Source organism: Lissotriton vulgaris, chromosome 2_1 (assembly GCF_964263255.1).
Source record: "Lissotriton vulgaris chromosome 2_1, aLisVul1.2, whole genome shotgun sequence".
Classification (NCBI taxonomy): Eukaryota; Metazoa; Chordata; class Amphibia; order Caudata; family Salamandridae; genus Lissotriton; species Lissotriton vulgaris.
Window position 1 is genome coordinate 1,102,185,268 of NC_141687.1, and position 25,984 is coordinate 1,102,211,251.

General features: G+C 50.5%; 1 protein-coding gene across 2 annotated transcripts in view; it reads left to right on the forward strand.

Annotated features, from left to right (window-relative positions):
- SIK3 (SIK family kinase 3) overlaps positions 1-25,984 on the forward strand; it is a 467,469-nt gene that overhangs the window by 201,830 nt on the left and 239,655 nt on the right. For both annotated transcript variants that reach the window (XM_086956798.1, XM_086956799.1), the window contains exons 4-5: positions 25,438-25,556; positions 25,767-25,877. In XM_086956798.1, the coding sequence (XP_086812924.1) occupies positions 25,438-25,556; positions 25,767-25,877 (230 nt within the window). The remainder of the gene's footprint in view (positions 1-25,437; positions 25,557-25,766; positions 25,878-25,984) is intronic.

The window sequence follows — 25,984 nt, forward strand, 5'->3', positions numbered from 1 at the left end:
AACCTACCTATAAGTCCATGGTATATAATAGGACATGGCAGTTTAGAGGCCAGCAACTCTCTCTGCACTTGCATGTGTGCACTGTTGAGACCCTCAGGTAATTTTGAAAGCAGCCCTGTTTTGCAGCACTGCTTTTAAATGTAAATTGTGCCCAAACTCGACTTTGGTGGTAGGGGCACTAAAAAGAGTTAAACTTCAATGTTTTGGCCTTTTAGGTACCCCCAGGGTCTCCCCTGTAGTGCTTGTAATTTGACACAATAGGACACACCTGGGCCCTGCACTCCCAAGAGGTGGCAAATGCACTACTGCACCTTTAAACAACACACGTTAAACAGCACTCCCAAAAGACGTGGCGATAAAACAAAACCCAGAGGCAAGAAAACAAATTCAGGTGCATTTAAAGAGACACACATGTTTATTAATTCAATATTTTAGAAAGGAAGGCAAAATATATCAGTTAATGCAGACTCCCAAATATCAATTCATTCAAGTACAAAACCAGAATAAAATGTAGCATATATACACATAGCAAAGAGCAAAGAAACTTATAAATTATGTACATAAAGTGGGGCACACCTGACCGATCGATCATGCAACATCCTTGCCAACTCAAGCTGGAGGAGCCCTTCGACAGCTCAGGAAGGCGTTCGATCGGGACCCAAGTTCCGTTTGTTTCACAGCAGTACATGTACTCTGAATGAGCTCATACCCGCCCTTCCGAAGACTTCCAGCTTTATTACCTTTACTCAACGAGAGGCGAAGCTTCTAGAAACCTCGCTCCCTTTCTTCTGTTGGAAAAAACTGAACTGACCGTACTGGTCTGTGTCAAGGTCAAGACAGAAGCTGGCCAGACTCCTGTATTTTGACTCTGAGACAGAGCTGTACATCTGAAAGAGACACGTTAGTGATAGATTCCTTACCTTAGAATATCCCCAGGCGTCAGACTGGATCCGGAAATTTTTGCGTAGCAATACCCCTGCGCGCTGGTAGGCGTCGTCTGCGGCTCCGCGTCCGTCGTCGGCGTCGTGAACGCCGGGATGACGTCATCGGAGTATATAGACGGCGCCCATGCGCGCTGACGTCAGTTCTTCTTTTTTCCGCGCCAGCTAGCGCAGATCCGGAAGAAGCTCTACCCCCAGTCACTTTTTGACTGAAAACTTTTTTTGATCTTTTTGATCCTCTACTTAGTCGATTCTCGACTATCGGTGCCAGGGATGCCCGGGTTCAAGCCTTGCTCGAAGTGCGGCCGACTCATGTCGGTCACGGACCCCCATCGCCGGTGCCTGAAGTGCTTAGGCCTCGACCACGACGATCGAACCTGTGACGACTGCCGGGCCCTGACGTCGAAGGCTAGGCGGGAGCGGTCCCGCAAGCGTCTCGAGCTGAGGCAGTCGGCCCCGCGCCGCTCCAGGTCCCGGTCCCGGTCCCACGGGAGGTCGAGGGACAGGTCGCGAGGTCGGAGTCATCGACGTTCCGGGAGTGGTCACCGATCGTCTGGTTCCAAGTCCTCAGGTAAGAGGCATGAGAGGTCGGAGCGACACCATCGGTCCTCCGACCCGCCCCGTCGCTCGCACGATGCGACCGGGGATTCGGGCGACACCGCCCATGCGGCTCCGCGGGAGTCGCAAGCGTCGCCGCCTGCCCCACACCTTCGGGTCCCTGGGCACGGCGCGTCGCAGGAGGAGGTCGAGAGGTACCTCATGGCCATGAGGGCCCTCCCTCCTCAGTCGGTTCCCGTGGCGCCTTCGGGCCGATCGGCTCCGTCTGGAGGTCCTTCCGGGTCGGGCGCTTCGGCCCCGACGACGTCGGGTGCTTCGGCCCCGGCGCCGCTGGCGACTTCGGTCCCGGCGCCGCGCGACCTCGCTGGATCCGGCTCCGGATCCGGGACCTCGCCGGTCGACCCTACGACCTCACCGGCGACGTCCCTTCAGGTGTCGTCCCCGGCAGCCGTAGTGGTTGCCGACCCCAATGCTTCCTACGGTCCGCCTCAGGCGTCGGAGGGGCGCCGCTGGGCGCCGATTCCGACGACCTTCGGAGAATTCTATCTCCACGAGGAGGCCCTGGCTGTTGATCCTGGTCTCCAGGAGCCGGGTGACGAGGAGCAGTGGGAGGGGTCCGAGGACCCTCTGGCACGTGATTGCCAGTCTCATCAGGACTGAAAATATGAGCTTGGGGAGGCCAGTGGTATTGACACATCGCCAGACACTGGATTTACGTCGCCCCCGACTGTGGCTTCGGAGGCGGGTTCTGCTTACAGTGTAGTGTTGACGAAGGCAGCTAAGGCCCTACACCTTGAGCTCCCCGTCGCGGCCGTGAGGACTAATCTCCTCACTGAGGTACTCTAACAGCAGTCCGGCTCCGCGGAGCCCCTTCTGCCGTTCAATGAGGCCTTGTGTGACGTTCTGCTGGGCACTTGGTCCAAGCCCGCCACAGGTCCCCCTGTGGATAGGAACGTGGCCAGACGCTACCGCCCGGCACCGGGCGACCCTTGCTTTTTGTCCACCCACCCCACCCCCGAGAGCCTGGTCATCCAGGCCTCCAACTCCCAGTCCGCATTCCCGTCGGCCCCGCCCGACAGGGAATCCAAGAGATTTGAGCAGTTCGGGAAGAAGGTCTTCTCGTCTGTGAGCCTAGGGCTCCGGTCAGTGAACACCAACTGTCTCTTGGGCCGCTACACCCACACTCTGTGGGACACGGTTGCGGAGGTGCTGCCACAATGCTCTGAGGAGGTCAGGGCTAAACTCAGCCAAACCCTTGCGGACGGCCGAGATGCGGCACGCTTTTCCATCCGGTGTGGGCTGGATACCACGGACTCACTGGGCAGGGCGATGGCAACGACGGTGGCGGTTCGACGCCACGCCTGGTTGAGGTCCGCCAATTTCTCGGCCGATGTCCAGGCCACTCTCCTGGACATGCCGTTTGATGGCCGTCGCCTCTTCGGCGACAAGGCAGACCATGCGCTGGAACGTTTTAAGGACTCCAGGGCCAGGGCCAAGTCCTTGGGCCTTGCGGCCCCACGCCAGCAATCGGGTGCCTTTCGCTCCTTTCGTGGCCACGGAAGGGGCGCCCCACCACGGACCGTCAGCCACGCGCCGCAGAATGTTCAGCAACGCGGTGGCGGCCGTGGGAACCGCCGTGGCGGTGGTCGGGGACAGCGGCGAGGCCAGTCCACACCTCCCTCAGCAGCCCCCGCCTCAAAACCTTCCTAGTCCGAGCTTTCAGGCCCATGTGACGCCTGTGGGAGGCAGGGTTCGCCATCACCTCTCCCACTGGCATACAGTCACTTCGGACAGGTGGGTGCTGCAAATTGTCCGAAGGGGTTTCTCCCTCCCCTTCGAGTCTTCCCCTCCATCCATGCCACCTCAATACCACCGTGTGTCGGGGGATCACTTGCAACTTCTGCAAGAGGAGGTTTCGGCCCTCTTGGCCAAGAGGGCCATCGAGCGCGTTCCTGGGCCAGAAGTAGGACGTGGCTGTTATTCCCACTACTTTCTGGTACCCAAGAAGGGCAAAGGGGGCCTACGCCCTATCTTGGACCTACGGAACGTCAACGGCTTCCTCCGGACGGAGAAGTTCAAGATGCTCACTTTGGCTCAGGTCCTGGCTGCCCTGGACCCAGGAGACTGGATGGTAGCGTTGGACTTGCAGGACGCCTATTTCCACATCCCCGTCCTGCCGGCCCACCGGCGTTACCTGCGGTTCACGGTAGGCCAAGAGCATTTTCAGTTTACCGTGCTCCCCTTCGGCCTTACCAGCGCCCCACGGGTGTTCACGAAGGTGATGGCGGTGGTCGCAGCCCATCTGCGCAGGCAAGGGGTATCAGTCTTCCCCTACCTCGACGACTGGTTGTTGAAGGCGGGCTCGCCCCAGACAGTCGTCAGCCACCTCCAGACTACGGCCGAACTCCTGCACTTGCTGGGGTTCTCCATCAATGTGCCGAAGTCACACCTGTGTCCCTCTCAGAAGCTCCTCTTCATCGGAGCGGTTCTCGACTCGGCGCAGTTTCGGGTTTACCCACCCGAGCAGCGGGTTCGGGATATTCAGGCTCTGATTCCTATCTTCGGGCCGTTATCCCGGGTCTCGGTCAGGTTGACGCTGCGGCTTCTGGGACTGATGGCCTCCTGCATCCTTCTGGTGCATCACGCCAGGTGGCGGATGCGGGCTCTGCAGTGGGACCTGAAGTTTCAGTGGGCCCAGCATCAGGGCAACCTGTCCGATCATGTCCTGATCTCGGAGGGCACTGCGAAGCAACTGCAGTGGTGGCTCACGGACCGCGACTGGGTCAGTGGCAGACCCCTCTCTCTACCCCAGCCGGAGCACGTAGTTGTGACGGACGCGTCCCTCCAGGGCTGGGGAGGCCACATGGGAGAGGCGGAGATCAGAGGCCTCTGGTCTCCGGCGGAGTCCCGGCTCCACATCAACCTTCTGGAGCTGCGGGCGATTCGTCTTGCACTGAAGGCATTCCTCCCCTCTGTCAGGGGGAGCGTGGTGCAAGTGTTCACCGACAACACCACCGCCATGTGGTACTGCAACAAACAGGGCGGTGTGGGGTCGTGGACCCTTTGCCAGGAGGCTCTGCGCCTCTGGCAGTGGCTGGAACATCAGGGCGTGACTCTGGTGGTTCAACACCTGGCAGGTTCTCTGAATGCCAGGGCGGACGAACTCAGCCGCCGGTGCATGATGGATCACGAATGGCGTCTGAACTCGGACGTGGCGCAAGGTCTCTTTCGACAGTGGGGAGAGCCTTGGTTAGATCTATTCGCCACAGAAGAGAACGCGCAATGTCAGCAGTTCTGCGCGTTGGAGTTTCCAAGGCGGCACTCGCTCGGAGACGCTTTTCGTCGCGAGTGGAGCTGCGGCCTGTTGTACGCCTTTCCGCCTATACCACTTCTGCCCAGAGTGCTGAAGAAGATCAGGCGCGACCGGGCCCAAGTTATCCTTGTGGCTCCGGACTGGGCTCGAAGATACTGGTATCCCGAGCTACTCAGCATGTCAGTCGATCCCCCGATTCGTCTGCCTCTTCGGGAGGACCTTCTGTCGCAGCAGCAGGGGACGGTCCTGCACCCGAACCTGTCCAGTCTCCACCTACAAGCTTGGAGATTGAGCGGCGGCAGTTGAGGCCATTTGACTTGCCTCCCGAAGTCTGTGACATCATTCTGGCAGCCAGGCGTCCCTCCACAAAGTCGGTATACGCCTGCCGGTGGAATAGATTTGTGGCATGGTGCACAGCAAAGGCTGTGGATCCCCTCTCTGCACCCCTTTCGGAAGTGCTGCTCTTTCTTCTTTCCCTTGCCCAGCAGGGCTCTGCTCTGGGCACTCTTAAAGGGTACCTTTCTGCTCTTTCTGCCTTCTTGAGGCTACCAGATCAGCCTTCTTTGTTCAAGTCCCCTATAGTGAGTAGATTTCTGAAGGGCATCACACACATGTTCCCTCCTGTTCCCTTCGTGATGCCCCAGTGGGACTTGAACCTTGTTCTCACCTATCTGATGTGTGCTCCCTTTGAGCCACTTCATAACTGTCCTCTTCGTCTCCTTACGCTGAAGACGGCCTTCCTGGTTGCCATCACCTCTGCCAGGAGGGTGAGTGAGCTCCAGGCTCTTTCTTCTTCTCCGCCTTTCCTGTCTGTTCATCCTGATAAGGTGGTGTTGCGTACACGACCTTCCTTTCTGCCCAAGGTTGTCACGGCCTTCCACATCGGGCAGTCCATCACCTTGCCCACCTTCTTTCCGCCTCCGCATCCCTCGAAAGAGGAAGAGAGGCTCCACCGTCTGGATCCAAAACGTGCGCTCTCCTACTACCTGGACCGCACTCGCCAATTCCGGGTGGATGACCAACTCTTCGTTGGTTACGTGGGCGCGAAGAAGGGAAAGGCTGTACACAAGAGGACCATCTCCAGGTGGATCGTCTTGTGCATCCAAGCATGCTACTCCATGGCGAGGAAGGAGCCCCCGGCTGGATTGCGGGCTCACTCCACTCGGGCCACGGCAACGACAACTGCCCTGGGCCGCGGTGTCCCCCTGCAGGACATCTGTCAGGCAGCCACGTGGGCCTCGCTGCACACGTTCGCAAGACACTACTGCCTGGACAGTCAAGTCCGGAGGGATGGCTTCTTTGGCCGTTCCGTCCTCCAGGACTTTCTGGTGTGATATTGGTTCGCAGACCCACCACCGGGGTTGGTATTGCTGGGGTATCTATTCTAAGGTAAGGAATCTATCACTAACGTGTCTCTTTCAGATGCACAAGTTACTACTTGTGTAACGATATATCTGTAAGAGACATTAGTTAGTGATAGATTCCTTACCGCCCTCCCATCCTCCCCGTTCTGCGAACTGATATTTAGGGTTAAGGTCATCCCCTTTCAGGGCCCTAGTTTCAATGGCACCAGTGTTAGTTCTATCATGGCTCTGCGTATCTGGCGCGGAAAAGCTGTGTTATCAGAACTGACGTCAGCGCGCATGGGCGCCGTCTATATACTCCGATGACGTCATCCCGGCGCTCACGACGCCGACGACGGACGCGGAGCCGCAGACGACGCCTACCAGCGCGCAGGGGTATTGCTACGCAAAAATTTCCGGATCCAGTCTGACGCCTGGGGATATTCTAAGGTAAGGAATCTATCACTAACTAATGTCTCTTACAGATATATCGTTACACAAGTAGTAACTTGTGCATTCCGCACATTCCCTGAAAGGTACCAAGCATGCATCCCACACAACATGTTGTAGTTCACTCTGATCGGTGAGGAGTGAAAAACAAGCGAAGAGCGAAAACATGCGCTCCCCACTTTGCAGCTATGTGCGAGCACAGAAAATGAAAACTGTTACACAAGATGAAATCTGCACAGAAAATGGAATCAATTATGCCAAATGGAGCCAATGGTCAATATATAATTCTTAATATCAGTGCATCCCCTTTGTGTCCCAGGGGTGGCGGTGTTGGGTAATTATAAGGAGGGGCCTTATAAGAGATGTTTTGTATGCCCTGGGGATAGAGAAATTGCACATTTCACATTCCCCACTGTAGTAAAGTGCCTCCCCAAAATCGACTATGGTGCTAGGGGCAACTGTCAAGTGAGGATCTACACTATTTTGGCATATTCAGGACCCTTACAATGTCCCCTAGGTGTCCCGGGGTTGTTGGGTCCTGTAACTATAATAGGGGCCTTATAAAGCATGTTTTATATGCCCTGATGATGGAGAAAGCAAACATTGCATTTTCCCCATCGTAGATGCCTAGCCCAAAGGTTAACTTGGCAATAATTTATGAATGTAAAGCTATTGCTAGGTATTCATGTAAATATCATTCAAGGACTTAGGAGAATGGTATTGATAAATCAACAATATGCTATGATTGAATTTATCCTAAAATATACAGATAAGGAGTTATAAGACTTTGTCTGTAAACCCAAATTCAGCCTTCCTACCCTCTTTTCTGATTGGTCAGAGTGAAAAGAATTAGCCATGCTGCTTTGATGAAGTGATAAGTGGCTCACACAGGAAGAGGCTATCATGTAGAGAGAGAGCTCTGCTGCACAGGAATGCCAGATCAGGGGGAGGGGTCGTAAAACATGAAACTTCGAAGGAGGAATAGGACAGGCAGGTCCATCTATCCACCTGCCCCTCTGACCCAGCCAAAAGACAGGCTTAAGGCAGGAATGTGCAGATGGTAGGGGGAGAAACCTATGGAAATTAGCCATACTGGAGTTTGGTTCAACTAGTTCTTGCTCCTCTGCCGAGATTTAAGCTATACTGGATTTTGGACGAATAGTGTTTTCTGGGAGATGGTTATGCCCCACTATGGAGGAAGTGGTCATGCTCTGGGTGTTGCCCTGCACCTCATTGGACAGGAGTGCTCTCCTGCTTGATTCCAGAGAATACTGAATAAATATGTGAGAGAAGCCGAGCTTTGAAGATCTGCTTTGTGAAACTAAGTGCAGAAGAAGGCTTGCCATGCTTGAAGTTTAATTTGCACCATCAGGCCCTGCCTTTTGACTGACTATGCCTGCTGCATTATCTGGAAGTACAGCCCTGTGGATGTACCGCCTTGCTTCAGAAAGATTAAAGAGTGGACTCCCTGCAAGTTACAGGTTAACAGAGCTCACCTGGACCATCACCACTAAGAATCCCCTGCTTGGAGTGAATCCAGTGGGCTAGTAAGGGTTTTGCCTAGGAGATTCCAGAACCTTTGATTGTATTTTGGACCCTTTGGACCCTCAAGAGAAACTGCAGGAAGAAGTTCCAGAAGTTTGAAGCAACTTTAGAGAAAAGCTCCATAAAGGGACTGACTCAACCGCGAGAGCCTGCCGTTTCGTCCCAATTAAAAGTTTTGGAGGCTTCCAGAGTTTGATCGGGTGCTCCCTAAAAAGCAAGCTGGCGTGCCCTCACCGAATCTGGCATGATGAAGAGCATCCAGGGACCCCTGCAAAAAAAGCTCCAGAAAAGTTTCTAGGTCTGAAGGGAAAATTGCCACCGAAGCCTACTGCGAGGGGTATCTGAGCAGGGTTCCTTTGCGGTTGGCCTGAGACTTTGACTTTGTCCCAGTCAAGCTCAACCAGATGTTCCAGAGTGTCACTTTAGCTTTCTAAGCGCTATATAGTGTCAAATGTTGAAAAATTCATATTTCCGGTTCCCTACATTAGATGTTTGTCGTTTTGGTGTCTTTTTAAGGATACAAATATTTCCTATTTTTATAAATTTGTGTTGGATTTTTTTGAGTGTTGTGTTTTAATTATTTACTGGATTGGTGTTTTTAAATGCTTTACATACCTGACTCCTAAATTAAGTCTCGCAGCCGAGCTACCCAGGGTTGATTCTTGGAATACATTACTGAGACCTATACTGAGACCTAAACTGTGTTAGTGGCCTTATTAGTAGTCTTAAAAGCATATTTACCACTACCATTACCCCACTTTCCAACAGCAGCTAAGATCCAATTACACTGTTTAACAAGACTTCTATACAGAACAATCATGCACTACCAAAAAGGGTATCATGACATACTTACAAAATCTCTCAACCTACTGTAGAGGACAAATCCTGCAGAGGCCCAACCACGACTTGACACTACAAGAAGTACTGAGAGCTATTAGCAGCCTCCCAAACAATAAATACCCAGGAACAGATGGCCTCTTAGCCAGAATATATATAACATCTGCAACAATTTTACCACCAAAACCTCTAAATGTTTTTCTTGATTTCCACAATAAAAGTGCAGTAGGATGCTCAAAGATGCTTCCATTTAGTCCTGCCTTTAGTAGGGAAAGATCACATATCGCCTGCAAAAACAGCTCAATCTCCCTTTTAAATTTGAATGACAATCTGGGTGACGATTTCACCGAACCGGCTCAGAAAAGTTGTTGTTAACTCATACATACAGTCAGGATAATTGAAAGGCAAAAATGCAGGAGCCAATTTTAGATTGCTACTACATACAGTTAAAGACGAAAATAATTAATCTCCTTTGACTCTGAATAGGTGTTTCCCTTGGAACTTTTTCTGTGCCACGCGGTTAACGTTCAAGTTCGACCCAAAATATGATAAAGCAACAATAGCTCTGTATCAGATCCAAGAGCAGCAGTTAGAATCATTTGATTCACTTTGTTCTTTAATTTGAACAATGGCGGTAGAAAAGGCTGCCCTCATTCCAGCTTTTATTTACACTGTCACTTGAACCTCTCCTTGGATACTTTCGAACAAATTGTAAAATCAAAGGCATAAAAATTGTAAACATGGAACACAAAGCTTCTGTATATGCAGACAACTCCTTTTCATATCAAAAGTAAAGCATTTCTTCCCAGCAATGCTAAACATGATCCACAAATAGGCTATATTTTAAAACTGTTAAACAAAAATAAGATGGTATACCACTAGATGTACATTGTGGTCTGAAATGACGAAACAATCATCTTAAATATTTAGGGCTGTCCTTCACCAGTGACTTGAAGGAAACGAGAATTGTGAATGAGAAAGAAAACCATTTAAACTATGTGACACCACCAGCAAATGCGCACTGAAATGCTTACACCTGTGGCAGAGGAGAAGCTACTAAATCAATTATCACCAATTATAAACTGTCTCTTGCAAATGTTACCTCTCCAATTTAATTATTTAACTCTAAAAAACAGTAATAAGCAGAATTAAACTACAGTCAGACAAATCTAATTGAGGAATACTGTTACCAGACGTCATTTCTTATTAAAAACATTTATTTTGAGTTGGAGTGTACGAAATTTGTGCAAATAGATTTCGTGTTATTGAGCAAAATTGCATGTCATTACGCCTAACACAAACTTATGATTTTGCACTATATTTTGGCATGAAATGCATCATTGCGTCAATTTTTGTTGTGAGGTTTCATTTTCATTCTGCGCTAAAAAAGTGCAAAAACACGAAAGCACACACACAAACAGCCGCTCACAGTCTGTTCTTGTGGGTTCACTGTGTTTACTGTGTATGGTGCATGTGTGGTACATTTGAAGCGCAAATTATGTATGTTTGGGTGTAAGAAATTAGGTTGGTAGTTGAGAGGGGTAAGTGCCCACCTCAACTAAAAATCGCAATCCTTGTGAACCACTAAATAAACCTGAGCTTAACCCTCAAGTAGCTATGGCACAAAGCAGACCTGCTCAGCTTACAGACAATGTGTAAAGTATTGATGCAGGACTAAAACAGCTATAAAGTTGAAATGCAGAACAATTATTTTCCCCAAACTAATTGGAAAAATAAATTACAATTTAATAAACAGAATCACACCTAAATGACAAAACTCCAGTTAGAAGAAGCGGGGATATACATTTTGAAAGTTTTGAGTAGAAATAGCGCCAAGAAGCACAAAATGCCAATGGTAATTAGACACAATTCAATGCTGACTTTGACGGAGCATGGGTCGGGTACAAAGACCAGGTTTGTCGTGGGCAAAGGAATTTACCTTCTGACTTAGTCATTCAAGTTCCAGTCCACCAAAGGAGTACACTTATAAAGCCCCCAGGACTTCAGGGGAAGCACTTAGGGGCTCATGTGTCAGACAGAAGCCAACAGCAGGGTAGATTGTTGTGTCCCTGAGGCTTGAACAGCAGGTCAACCTTTTGATCCTCGGATTCCACTTCTTTGTCCTGGGTACAAGAGAGAGTGGGAAGAGCTCCAGGGCTCTTCTCAGGTTGCAGACAACAGGTTTTGTGCTCTACTGATCCTCCACAGGTCCACGAGTGTCCTGAAGTGGGTGCCTGGAGATGCCACACTCCTGCCTCATGACACAAGCTTGTTAATGAGAATGACCCCTGTGCGTGCCATAACCAATGGAGTAAAAGTTCCTAGGGATAACCCTACCTACTTGGGCAATTTAAAGATGCTGAAAATTTTCAGCCACATTGAATATGGGCACTGAGGGCTGAGTGTGTGTATGTGAGTGGGTGGGGAGTGTACTATGGTAATCCTAGTGTCAGCCTCCATCTAACACAAAAAGATTTGAAGCAGGTCCTGTACCTCAACCCAGCCTGAGACCGAAGTCTGGTTGATCAAAAAGTGAGTTTTTCAGCAGCCAGACAGTAAATGCATAATATTTGATCTGCCATTCTGTCCCTCATTTGAAGTGGTCTCAAGTATTATATGTAAACTCGGAAGACATTTAAGAGACGTTGATACTGTAATGTCATAAAGAGGCCCACTCTGATTGGAACCTGGCAGGCTGAGGGGACGAATAAGGGCCATGCCTAGGTGTCAGATAACTTTGATCTGTGACTTGAGAGGCCTCTTTGACGTGCACCCCAGCGACCTTTTATGGAGGATGTGACGTTTAAGCAGGATTTAACATCTTAATGCTCAAAAGGATGCTTGCGGCTCAACTGCATATTCTGTCAGGTTCAATGTGGTCATTGCTGCCCATTCAGGTCAGCCTGTTTGCTCCTGGAAGGCTTTTCTCACCTATTCAAATGCTTATTACTGGCTGGCAGAAGTGGGAGAGCAAATGCTGCTTAATCCCCAAGATTTTCAGTCTGGAAAAAGGCGAGTTTCTAAAAGTTACTTTTTCTTAGCATTTAGGTAAAAGTCCGACTTCAAAACAGAATTGCGTTTTCCATAGCTAATCTAGTAGTTGTTTAATTATTGTTTTCACTAGTAGCATTACTGAGATACAGTAATAGTATTTAATATTGCATCTCATTATTTTCTTATGGCACAACTATCCTTCCTCTGGTGAAAATAGCTTTTAGGGCTTTTTCCCTGGAGGGAGTGTAACATTAAGCATTAACATGTCTTTCTTTTAAATACCATGCAACCTGCTTTATGGGCAATAAGGCCTATGTAGGATTGACATAAATATTCAAAAGGAGGTTTTAGGCCTATCAGAGTTGGTTATTTGGACAGGTGTAATTTGCACTTTGAATTTGTTTCGTCAGTCTAAAGAGAGTAAGCCTGTTTACAGTGTCACTGTAGTGAATGGCACAATAGGTGCTACAGTCCACTTGTGACATTTAACATACAAGCCTTGAGTGCACTTTTGTACCATATACTAGCAACTAGGTCTGTTAAATATGCCAAGTAGGAATATCCTAATTTTTCCATGTTGAAAGGTGGAGCACGGGCGCTTTATCTTTGGTTAGCATGGCTGAAGTGCACAGAGTTCTACTGCCAGGGAAAATATAGGGTCCAGGGTAATCACACAGAAATGGCGAATTTCCTACATAAGTAACTTCACTTAACATACCATGAAATTCCCAAAACTATGCAATTCATGCTTTGTAATTTTAATTTCTGCGAGGCCTAATTTTGACACAAACCATATATTGTTTTTCACTTACAATCTCATACAAATACAATACCACCAATGGGTATCTGCTGAAGACTACCTATCATTCCCTTACTCTTCCTTGTCCTTAATACCCCAATCTACCATCACAGCAAAATCTACCATATTACGAGATACTGTTACGATCAAATCAAGGATTGCAATTTTACTGAAACCAATAACTAAATCTAAAAAGTAATTTCGCTGTAGGACAATAAAGACTTTAAAGTAGAAGGTAAAACCCATCTCCTGGCCTTATTAGGAATGTTAATGACCTCACATCTATTCAAGAATGGATGCCTCAAGTGATTTTCCCAACTTCATTCAGAATACAAAATCTATAATCCAAGTTTTACAATTCCCTTAAAACGATGTCCGCTAATACAAAAAGACACCACCCGCATAACCAACCGGACAACATCAAACCATTGACTGACTTTCAGACACTATGCAATCCACTTTCAATATTATATTGCCACATTATATATTGAAACTAAACCTAAAACAAAAAACCGGACCCAAATATGTGGTAGCTCCCATAGGAATCATGGCCTGTACTCTGTCTTAATTAAAAAAAAATAACCCAAGATATGTTATCAGAAATCCAATCAAAATTATTGAGCCACAGGTACGACTCCTGATTCTCTTTAGAGCCTTGGGACCCCTGAAATTAAGCGTGAGACTTGTTAACTGCCAACCCCTTTGTGCTTGCAAAGTTCGTATGGACAGAAGTCTGCAAGACATTAAACACATTTTTCTTTTTTACTTACAACCACCATTGACATTGCTTTAGGGTGTATAAGCACCAAAACAACTTAAAGCATCCTACTCAACAGTACTGACAAACAACCTTTCGGCCTTCTACTCACCTTAGCAAACAAGAATACTGTAATTGGAAACTAGCTTATTAACCGTCTGTTCGTACATGATGTCCTTGTTTCAGTCACATCTATAAATGCAATACTATTGCAGTGGGCAGTAAAGATCTCATATCATCCACAAGACCACCGTGGACCCGTCGTGCTATGTACCTTCAGTCAGTTCAACTTCCATGAAAATTGTGTGACTGAATCCAAATACTAAACTACACTCTTCTTCAAAATATCCAAAATGTTCCTTACCCATTCAAGCAAATTCTAAACTCTTTAAATTATGGGTGGTTTCCAACGTATATCTCATGCCCTGATGTCCATATCTCTCCTATTCTATTTCCACTACTGCTTTAATGCTAAAACCGTACAGGCATCAGAGGTACATGCCTTATATCAGTATATAAACCATCAAGAGTTTGTGAATTTAGCCTGTAATTTCTCTGCTGAACTCATGAAGTTTGTCAAAACTATCATTAAATTCTTCAGCCTTCAATTAAATGTCTCTTACACTCTATCAAACATCCTGGTCTTCCACTCTGGATGTAGTGGCTGGGCCCTAAAATCAGGGCTACATTACTTGTTCTTGGTCATGTGTCACTGAAAGACATTTGTAATGCTGCAGCATGATCAGCAGAACACGTGATTAACGCTCACTGTACAGGAGACATTTGAGCAAAAAGTGACACTGTAGCAGATCAGACTATTTTGAAACATTCATTTGGTACTACTCCCTTATCAAACTCCACTGCACTTGGGAATAGTACAACTACATAATAAGTGCACAGGATGTGACTCTGGAACAGATTTCACCCTGTGAAAGATACCAGTTAAATATTTGTAAGAATGGTTTTGCAGTTTGATATTCTTCTAGATTCACATGTGGCCATCCCACCTCGCCGGTGATCGAGCAAGTACTTCAAACAAGAAAAAGGAATAGAATATTGAAGTCACTTGCATGGGTTTTGTAGGCTTACGGTCAGTGTTGTGGCGAGTAATAAGGCTCCACCCCAAGACGACACCCCCCCAAAAAAAAAACTACTAAAACGTCTTCCAAACCCAACCTCTAGAGGGTGGAATTATGCTAAAGACAGTGAATCTAGAAACATTTCAAGCCGCAAAGCCATAACTACAGATCAGTAACAGGTGTGTTTTCCTCTGTTAAGGCAAGATACAGAAAGAAAATGTCACCTTTCATTTTACTCTTTTAAAACCGTACAGTGGAGGTTGTCTAGTTATCTGTACTACTCCATTTGGTTTAAACATACCTTTCATTTTTCCACTGTTTTTGACATTTATTTTATGCATTTTTATTAAAAGATAAAAACCAGCAAGAACATGTTTTCTTTAAATTGGCGTTGTATTTGCTTGGGTTGGAGAAATGTATCCTCCCAATTCATCAGCTTTTCGGGTAGCCTCTTTATGGCCAGAGGTATTCAGTATTGATGATTTTAATGAAGACACCATTTATTAAGGTCCGCTACTAAGGGTAAATAGCTTTAACTCCTGCTAATCTCACTGGGCTGGACATTTAGTCTTCTGGCAGCTACAGAATTGTTTTCAACTTTTTGACTTAATGTTCCAGTTCCTGGGGGCGTGGCTTAGCCAGCTGCAAGATGGCTGCATTTTGAGTAGGCTCTGCCGGCCAAGCCGATTATCCGCCAAAAATCCTGCAGACTTCCCCATCGCTGACACCATGCCATCCTCACTTACCTCACCCTGGGGCACTCCCTGATCCGACTTTCGGCCCCCTATGACACCTCTGAGACGAGTTCTGCCGCTGTACCTAGGCCTTGGATCTGGGCTTCTCTGCTGGCGTGGCCTGGCCTTCCTGCTACCCCTCGTTGGCGACCTCCTGTGACCGGAGCCTCGACTGTGCACAGCCTCCACTTCTCGACCGCCGAAGACGGTGAGTTCTGCCGCTGTGGGAGTGCCCTGTGGCGGGATTGGGAGTGTGCGAGCCGTACCATCTGGCCCTGGCCTTCTCTTTGTGGGAGCTATTTTTTAACTACTGGCGCTTGCCACGATGGACTACCTCCACCGGGCCTGACGACTTGGGTGGCGTGCTCCCCGCCACTCGTTGTCCCCCTCTGGTGCGCCCCCCCCGGCGCTCCGCTGCTGCTTCCAGGTTAGTTTCTGCTGCCCTTCGACTCCGGCCTCTCGGCTGTCTGCCTACCAGCACTGCCTGGCGGACGGCTCTTCACGGCCATCATCCCGACTGGCGGCCGGCCCTGGGCCGTACAGTGGCCGCCACGTATCTTCTGCCTGTTGGCACCGGTGGCCGCGCCTGACGTTCACCACGACCTTCCTGTTGGGCTCGGCTGGGGGCCGTTCTTGTGGGCGCCCCGGCCCTCTGCAACCTGGACACGGCCCGGCAGCCATTCTGCCCATCACACTCCTGCAGTGGCCCTCTGGGGGCCCGTCTGCTATTCGTCTCCCACCGGTCCAGGTAGGCGCTGCTGCTGTAGGGGCTTCCGCGGCAGGGTTGGGGGCATGTGAGCTGTGCCGTGGGGCCTCATCTTTCATCATGGCTGCTGGGTTATCCCAGTAGTTTCTCCACCCGCTGGTCTCATTGCACTGGCCCGCGCTGGGGGCTGCACTCCCCCATGTCTCCCCGCTGCTACCGACCCCCCCGGCTTCACCCTCTTCTGCGGCTACTGAGGTCGGGGCTGGTACTGCTGGGACCACTCCTAACCAGGCAGCACCTAACTCTGCGGGCTCCCTACACCACCTCACCGGTCCGGTTGCCCTACCGGACCGCCTTCCTCGCCATTCCTCTGTGGGACCCGTGTACCTGCTGGGCACCTGTTGCAAACCAACATCGTGGGGGGTGTCACCTGCGGTTTTCTCGCCGCACCGCGCATCTGGCCTGGCCCCCGCCTGCCTATTGAGGGCCTACACTATTGCCTCCTTGCCACCTGGGCACTGCTATCTTGCGCCCTAGCTGCGGCCTCCCTCATGTTGCCTGACTGCTTTTCTCACTTGCCTCTGCCCGGCCATGGGGAAAACCGACCTCAAACGACCAAAGATCGCCTTCGATCAATGCCCGCAAACACGCCAGGATGGTACGGTCCCTGATGGAGGTGACCCTACCGGCACTACAGAGAAGGCCTCAACATGGGAGGATGATCTTAAGTCCATCATGTTGGAAGTCACATTCACAGTCACAGGCATTGCGGCCCAGCTTGAACAGCAGTTGTCTCGTCTTGACACTTTCAAGGCCCGTGTGGACTCTCATGACGCTCGCCTGCTTCATGTTGAAACGAGGGTCTCTGATGCTGAAGATCGCCACTCAGGATCGGCAAAAGCTTCTTCAGATGGATAAGATACTGGAGCTGATACGGAACAAAAATGAGGATTTGGAGGCACATTCCCGTAGGAGCAACCTCTGCATCACGGGTGTGCCCGAATCCACCAATATCTCGTGAATGGAGGACTTGTAGAGCAGCTTGTTCGCAAACTTTTTGGCGATGTCCTATCCTCAGTCTTCATCGTTGAGCGGCTCATCGCTCCCTCGGTCCTCGTCTCGCCCAATCATTTCCAAAATCATGTACTTCAGGGACCGCAATGCCATTCTTCGAGTGGCCAGGGAGAAGGGCAAGATTCGTCATCAGGGCAACTCCTTGTCGTTCTACCCCGACCACACCATGGCGGTGCAGGGTGACCGTCATGAGTTCCTCCCTGCAAAATGGATCCTCTAAAAGCATGAAGTCTCATACTCCTTTGCATATCCCGCTAAACGGCGAGTCAGGCAGGGCTCGAAGATGCTCGTTTTTTCGGATCCCAAGGACGCTTTGGCCTTCGCAAAGAAACTAGACCGGTCACATCGATCCTCCCCTGCTAACTCTCAAGCCACTGCTGACGGCAACTTAAGGCACAATGCTTGTACTGTAGTGCACTTTTGACTCTTTTGCTGGTTTTTCTTCACGTTGCTCAGCTACCTGTTTCGAATTGGCCCACTTTGTTCTTTTTTCGCCGTAGGGCACTTCATATCATAACTATGCTTCAGGCTTGGTGCCTCTGATCCCCTGGTGTCCTTTCTTCTATTGTCTCCTACGACCTACGGCTTGGCCATCCTGCCTCTTTGGCAGGGGTGTGTGCTGAGCGACACCATACCTCCACGGGATGATTCCCTCCTTGGATATAGACTTCTCCCTTCCCAGTTGTGGGTATGGGTGGTATCTCAGCCTGATTGGCGGGTAGGTGTGGGTGGTGGGGTGGGGGGGTTCCTGGGGTTTGTTACCTCCTCCTGAGGCCTTATTGTTTTCGTCATATGCTTTTCTTTCTGGTCCCTTCATCACACGTCATCCCATTCGTACAGGTCGTTCTACTACAAGCCTCTGGTTTACTGTAATGTATCCTCATTGCGCATCTATTGCTAACTGACTTACCAGGGGTTTTGTGCTGTGGGGGCTGTCTCATCCTTACAAAGCTTTTGTTGTGATTTTGACTGTTATTTTATTGTGCTTCCAATGTTATTGCACAGTGCTTCTTCCTCTGCTACCTACAGCACCGCTCCATCCGACTGCACGAGGTTTCACCCTCGCATCCAGCCCCCCTCGACAGTTATTTCCTTTACATGGCACTATGACAGACACTGCTTTCTGGACCTGGAACGTCCACGGTTTTAACGACCACCGCAAGGCACGCCTGGTCCACGCCCACCTCACCCGGAATAGGGTAGACATCTGCTTTATGCAGGAGACTCACCTGCTCCCTGCGACCTCCTCTAGACTTCTTTCCAGGCATTGGTGCGAAATACACTCCTCCTTTTACTCTAACTACTCTCGGGGGCTATCCATCCTGCTGTGCAGAGGACTTCCGTGGCAGACTTCCCTGGTAGTTATCGACCCTGGGGGGCGCTTTGTGATCCTTCATGGTACCCTTCAAGCCCAGCCATTGACGCTTGCTGTGCTGTATGGTCCCAATAATCCGATCCAGACTTCTTTGCACACGTCTGGCACCACATTTCGTCCATGGGCCCTGCTGCACTCCTCTGGGGGGGCGACTTTAATGTAACACTGTCCACCACATTGGATTGCTCTGGTTCTCACGCTTCTCACCGCGCGGTTTCACTACTAAGCTCCAGTCTCACTGACAACTCCCTGTTAGACGTGTGGCGCCACACTCGCCCCGAGGCACCCGCGTAACCGGCTCTCGCGGCTGTTGGTCCCGCCTGGACCTTTGGATCACCACCCCGGACGTCCTTGCTTGGCTTACCTCTGTTGAACACATGGTGCGCACCCTCTCAGATCATTCTCCTGTCTGCGCCTCCCTCACTCCCCGCTGCCTCCCTTACTCCCCGCTGCCTCCCTTACTCCCGGGACCCCAACCCTGACATGCTAGCTCATAGCCCTTCTCTAAAGAAGAAATTCTTGCCGCTATCAATGGCATGCCTGATGTCAAGGCCCCCAGCTCGGACGGCCTGCCAGTCTCCTTCTATAAGTCCTTTGTGACCCTTCTGGTCCCGCACTTAGCTGCCATGTACAACGAATCCTATTTTGAATGGTCAATTTCCCCCCTCACTCTGCGAAGCTCTACTTACTCTACTCCTAAAGCCTTATAAATCCCCTGAGCTGCAAGACTCCTATCGCCCCTTGTCACTGATCAATATGGATAATAATATCTTCACTAAGTTACTAGCCTTCTCACCATCATGCCACTCATTGCCTGCCCCGATCAGTCCAGATTCATTCCCGGCCTCGCGACCTCTTTCAATCTCCGGACCATCTTCTCCATCCCCATCAAATTAACCTGCCGCTCCCGCCAGTGGCCGCACCACTTGAGGCCACCAAAACCTTTGATACCTTAGAGTGGTCCTTCCTCTTCTATCTCCTCCCCAGCTTGGGCTTCAGACCAGTCTTCACACGTAAAATATTACTTCTCTATACCCTCCCCACTGGCCACCTCTGGATTAACGATTAAATATCTGAGCCCATCTCCATCGAGCATGGTACTAGGCAAGGGTGCCCGCTGTCACCCATGCTTTTTGCCATCGCAAGACATCAGCTAGACTTCGACAGCACCACACCCAGAGAGTCCTCGGCTTTGTGGCTTGCGCTCTCATAGTCTCCATGTACGCACACAGCGTTACTCTTTATGTCCGCAATCCTCAGGAGAACCTCAGCCCTCTGGTTCATGAGATGATATGGTTAGGGGCTACTCCGGCATCCAGGTCAACTAGAATAAGTCTCTTTTCCCCCTCACTGATGCCACGGTGCCTTTCAATTTGGATTACCCCTTCGTGTGGGCGTCGAGTCCCACTAGATACTTAGACATCTGGCTGAGTAGGGACGTGGATGAACTTTGGAGAGCTAACTTTGCTCGCGCCGTGGACTGGTTTGAGTCCAAGATTCCCCTCTGGAACCGGTTGCTCTTGTCTCTGGCCGACCGCATAGCCATCGTCAAGATGGTGGCTCTCCCGAGGTTTTTATACCTATTCGTCAATAATCCCACCCCCCTCACTGCCCACTTTTTTGCAAAGTCCGCTCTTTGCTCATTACTCCAGTCTGGGCCGGTCGACAGCCCAGGATTGCATATAATATTCTCTCCCTCCCAATTTCGTGTGGCAGCCTTGGTGCTCCGATTTTAAACTTTATGCCCTTAGCGCCCAGGCCAGTTTTCTTCATTTCTGGCTCCACCCCACTCCTTTTCAGCCACATGTTGCGGTGGAGACTGACCTTGCTCCCCGTGGCCGCTCACAACTGCCTTGTTCGCCCTGGTGAAACTCCCACGCACTGAGATCGATACAGTGGAGACCTTGCTCTGGTCCTGGGATGGGTTCCGTAAATTTTCCAGCTCCGATATGCTTTCCGCAAATGCTATGCGTATTGCTCATCATCCGGCTTTCCCTGCCCTCCAGGCTTCTGGGATGGTTAAACATGCCACCTGCTTAGGGCTTTCCACAGTGTCGGACCTCTATCCTGAGGAGACATTCTTCTCACTTGCTGCCGACTCCGGCCCCATGACACTCTGTTTTATTATCAACTCAGGGCTAGCTGCCTGGAGCTTCACTCCTCGTTCCCCCAGCCACCTCCTCCACGACCTGACCTGGTCAGAGCTGGTCGCTCCTCCCGCACCATCGCTGATAAGTATTGAGCTTGTATTCGTGCCCCTGCTTTGTATTGAGCTGTAATTGTAGTATTGAGCTGTAATTGTATTGCCCCTGTAATTATTGTGCCTGCATTTGGTTTTGCTCCGTCCTCCGCCGCGCTCCCTGCCGCTGATCCGGCCCCACCCCCGCTCCCTCCAGCTGGACCGCTCTCCTCCCCACTCGCCACCCCGCTCCCGCCTCCCAGCTGCTCCTCCCTCGCTCCGCCCCCTCCACTCTCTACTTATGGCAGAGTCGCGTACGCGCAGCGGGCGCGCCAAAGGTAAGCCCGTCTTCGCCCATCCGTGCCTGGCCCGCGCCCAGCGCCAGACCCCCTGGCCCCCTCAAAATCCACTCCACCCGCCTAACATAAGACGCCACAACCCTCTCTGCACTCAACACAGGCCGTCTCCCCGACTGCCACCAAGCCGCCCCAGGATGCGCCCATGGACCCTTCACCTGTCAATCCTGCAAGTTCTGCTGCATCAGGACCCACACTACATCCACAAACGCCAAACAGAGCTCCGACAATAACCACCTGAAGTGCATCCTGCTCAACACCCGCTCGGTCCACAGACACGCCATTGAATTATGGAACCTACTAGACACCACAACGCCGGACGTCGCCTTTCTTACAGAAACCTGGATGAACGCCTCATCAGCGCCCGACATCGCCATAGCCATCCCGGACGGTTACAAGATCATCCGAAAGGACGCATCAACCAAACAGGAGGAGGCATCACCATCGTCCACAAGAACTCCATCCGCATCACGACCAGCTCCGACGACACCCTCACAGCCGCCGAACACCTTCACTTCCAGATACACACCGACCCCAAGACCACACTTAGAGGCACCCTCATCTACAGACCACCAGGACCCCGCACACAATTCAGCGAAGACATCACTGACTTTATCAGCCCACACGCCCTCCCCTCCGAGGACTACATTCTCCTAGGGGACCTCAACTTCCACCTGGAAAAGAACGACAGCAACACCACCACCCTTCTGGACAACCTCGCCAATCTCGGACTCAAACAACTGGTAAACACCCCCACCCACTACGCTGGACACACGCTCGACCCAATCTTCTCCTCCAGCAAGCACGTCTCCTTCAATCCCGCCACAGGACTCCACTGGACGGACCACAGCTGCGTCCATTTCATCTTCAGAAAGACCACCACCCACCACCACCCACAACAAGTCCCCCGCAGAAACTGGAACAAAATCACCACCGACCAGCTCACCGCATCGCTAAACCAAAACCCTCCCGCCAAATCTTCGGACCCAAATCAAGCAGCCATCAATCACGCACAATGGATCACCCACTGCGCTGATGAATTAGCGCCCCTGAAAAACCATCACAACAAGCCACTTGGCAAAAAAGCCTCCTGGTTCAATGACGACCTCAAGAACTCCAAAAAGAACTGCCGCACCCTCAAGAAAGCCTGGCGAAAAAACCCAACCACAGACAAGATGACCGCCCTCAAGGACGCCACCCGCAAACACCACCAGCTGATCCGATCCACCAAGAAATCAGCATTCAAGGATCGACTCGACAACAACGCCCACAACAGCAAGGAACTCTTCAGCACCGTCAAAGAGCTTACCAATCCCAGCGCCGGCACCAACGACATCACTCCCTCTCAAGACCTCTGCGACTCTCTAGCCTCGTTCTTCCACAGCAAAATCGCTGACATACATAACAGCTTCGGCGTCCAGTCCACCCCCCTCACCACCGATCTGAAGTCCCCCACCACCACCCTCTGCGCCTGGAACCCGATCAGCACCGAAGACACCATCCGCTTGATGAACTCTATTCACTCCGGATCACCAACTGACCCATGCCCTCACCACATCTTCAACAAGGCCGACTCCATCGTCGCACCTTATCTCCGTGATATCATCAACTGCTCCCTCAACACCGCTACCATCCCCGAAAGCTGGGAACATGCCGAACTCAGTGCCCTCCTGAAGAAACCTACAGCAGACCCCACTGAACTTAAGAACTACCGCCTCATCTCGCTTCTCCTTTTCCCCGCTAAAGTCATAGAGAAGACCGTCCACAATCAGCTCGCCGCCTTCCTCGAGTCTAACGGCTCCCTCGACCCCACACAGTCCGGCTCCGAGCCAAACACAGCACTGAGACCGCCCTCATCGCAGCCACAGACGACATCTGAACACTACTCGACAAAGGGGAAACAGCTGCCCTCATCCTCCTGGAACTCTCCGCAGCGTTTGACACGGTCTGCCACCGCACCCTTTTACAAAGCCTCAGCTATGTTGGGATACAAGGAAAAGCACCGGATTGGATCATCTCGTTCCTCGCCGGAAGAACCCAGAGAGTCCACCTCCCCCCTTTCATATCAGAGGCCACCGAAGTCATCTGCGGCGTACCACAAGGATCATCGCTCAGCCCCATCCTCTTCAACGTCTACATGAGCCCCCTCGCATCCATCGCACGCCAGCACAACCTCAACATCATCTCCTACGCTGACGACACACAGCTGATCCTCTCCCTCACCAAAGACCCAAACACCGCCAAAACCAACCTACACGAAGGGATGAAAGACGTAGCCGAGTGGATGAAGAACAGCCGCCTAAAACTGAATTCAGACAAGACGGAAGTCCTCATCCTAGGATCATCCCCCTCTGCATGGGACGACTCATGGTGGCCACCGGCCCTGGGCAGCGCACCTAAACCAACGGACCATGCACGCAACCTGGGAGTCATTCTAGACTCCTCCCTTTCAATGACCAGACAAGTCAACGCCATCTCATCATCATGCTTCAAAATCTTACCTATGCTCAGAAAGATCTTCCGATGGATCCCCGCCGAAACAAGAAAGACGGTCACCCAAGCACTTATCACAAGCCGACTAGACTACAGAAACACCCCCTACGCCGGAACCACAGCCAAATTACAGAAAAAACTCCAACGCATTCAGAACTCCTCCCCCCGACTCATCCTAGACATACCCCGCCACAATCACATATCCGATCACCTGAGAGACCTTCACTGGCTCCCCGTCAACAAGAGAATAACGTTCCGTCTCCTCATCCACGCACAAAAATCCCTCTACAACCTAGGACCCAAATACCTCAACACGCGCATGATCTTTTACACCCCCACCCGCCAACTACGATCGTCCAAACAAGCCCTCGCCACAATCCCACGCATCCGAAGAGCCACCATGGGAGGAAGATCATTCTCCTACTTAGCGGCCAAAACCTGGAATTCTCTCCCCACTCACCTCCGCCTCACTCACAACCTCCTCTCCTTCAGAAAACAACTCAAAACCTGGCTATTTGATAAGTAACTAACCCCCTCACCGCAAGCGCCTTGAGACCCTCTGGGTGAGTAGTGCGCTATATAAATTTATTTTGACTTTGACGTCCACTCTTGACCTCCTTTACACATCCCCTTCACCCCGGAAACTAGTCACTCGCCCTCACACTGGCAGCATCTCCCATCACCACCGACCGTGCACGTGTGGGGACCTGGGTGTCGAAATCTCTCAAGTGGACTGGCTCTATTGTTGCAATCAGATTACACGCCTATCTCCAAACTACTGTCTGCGCCTTATCCACTTCAAATATTTACATAGGCTCTACCGGACTCCAGCCATGTTGCTCCCTGATGATAGATGCCAGCGCGGCTCTGCGGCAGGCTTTTCCCACCTTGCTTGGCTGGGCCCTCAGGTTTCCACATATTGGCGCGAGGTCTGCGCCGCTATTTCTGAGATCACCTCGTCGCTGGTCCAGCCCTATCCTCTGCTCTGCCTTTTAGGCTTAGTTTAATTTTTTCCAGATGCCTCCCGCCGCTTAACTGCCATGTTTCTTGTCCTCGCACGGTGTAGGATCTCCATGTGCTTGGGTCGCCGGCTCGCACCTAAGGACGCAGGATGCATCATGCTGTCAGACACTCCTGTCCGAATTTTGGGACCTTATGCCAGTCAAATGCCGTCCAATTGACATATGGGGTCCACTTGTGTCTTACCGCTTAAGTCGCAACTCTCAGCTCCCTGGCGGCGCTCCGCCCGCATCGGCGTCCAGTGATGGTCAATAAGTAGCTTGCTCCCCCGCTCACACTACATTCTGCCTTATTATTATTATTATTATTATTATTATTATTATTATTATTATTATGCTCAGTTAGCTTCTCTCCCCTACTCAAGGTGACTCTTTCCGTGGTTCACTCTACTACCCTTGTGCTCCCACGATATATCTCCTCTGTATTGATTCCATGTGATACATGTTTGAGGTAACCTCTGCTGCAATATACTGTATGCCTGTATATAATGTCTTGATACGGTGCAATCTTGTAACCTTGCTGTGCAATTTTGTTCAATAAAGGTTTTTGGAAAATCAACAAAACAAATCCAGTTCCCAGCATTAGGTATCAATAGAGTGAAAACCAAAGCCTGACATACCAATCTACATTCCGTGCTACCAGAAAGTAACTTATGGTCCTTAAATTCAGAAGCAAAATTGTAATGACTTCTGATAATGCCATGCAATGAATTTGTCCTCTCTTTTGTTTCTTAGCCCATTTCATTGATAGTAGTTTTGTATCTCTGATTAAGTTTAAGATCAAATGGAAGACCTGGAGAATGTTCATGGTCTCCTTCCAGTCACAGTTGAGTCTATTGTCATTTTCAAGGAACAGTGTCTGAGAACTCTCCTATTATTTTGCAGAATGTGAGCACTTGATTCGGCACATGCTGGTCCTAGAGCCAACTAAGCGACTATCCATGGAGCAGATTTGCAAACACAAGTGGATGAAGCTTGGGGATCCTGATCCTGAATTCGAAAGGGTAAGCAGGCCATTACTTATGTCCTCTGGCACAGTTTTTGCCTATGATGTACTTGATGAGGGTGCTATTGATAGTGTATGATAATTTATGGTGCAGAGTCTGGTTTCTGGGTGTGTGCGGCGTGTCTTACTTTAGAAACAGCAGTACTTTAATAACCAGTAATATTTTGCTCCTGAGGGTAACCTTTGTCTCCCTTCTCTGCATGAGCAGCTCATTGCTGAGGGTCAACATCTCAAGATGGAGCGGCGCATGGAGCCCTTAAATGAGCAAGTGCTGCTGGCCATGGTGGAGATGGGGCTGGACAGGGAACGCACACTGCAGGTAACACTGTCCAGACAATGTGGGAAGGGGCAGGGTTGTCTGTGAATGCCGTATAGAAGGGGTTGTTATTACTAGAGGTCAACGTATCCCCCCAAACTTTCAGTCTT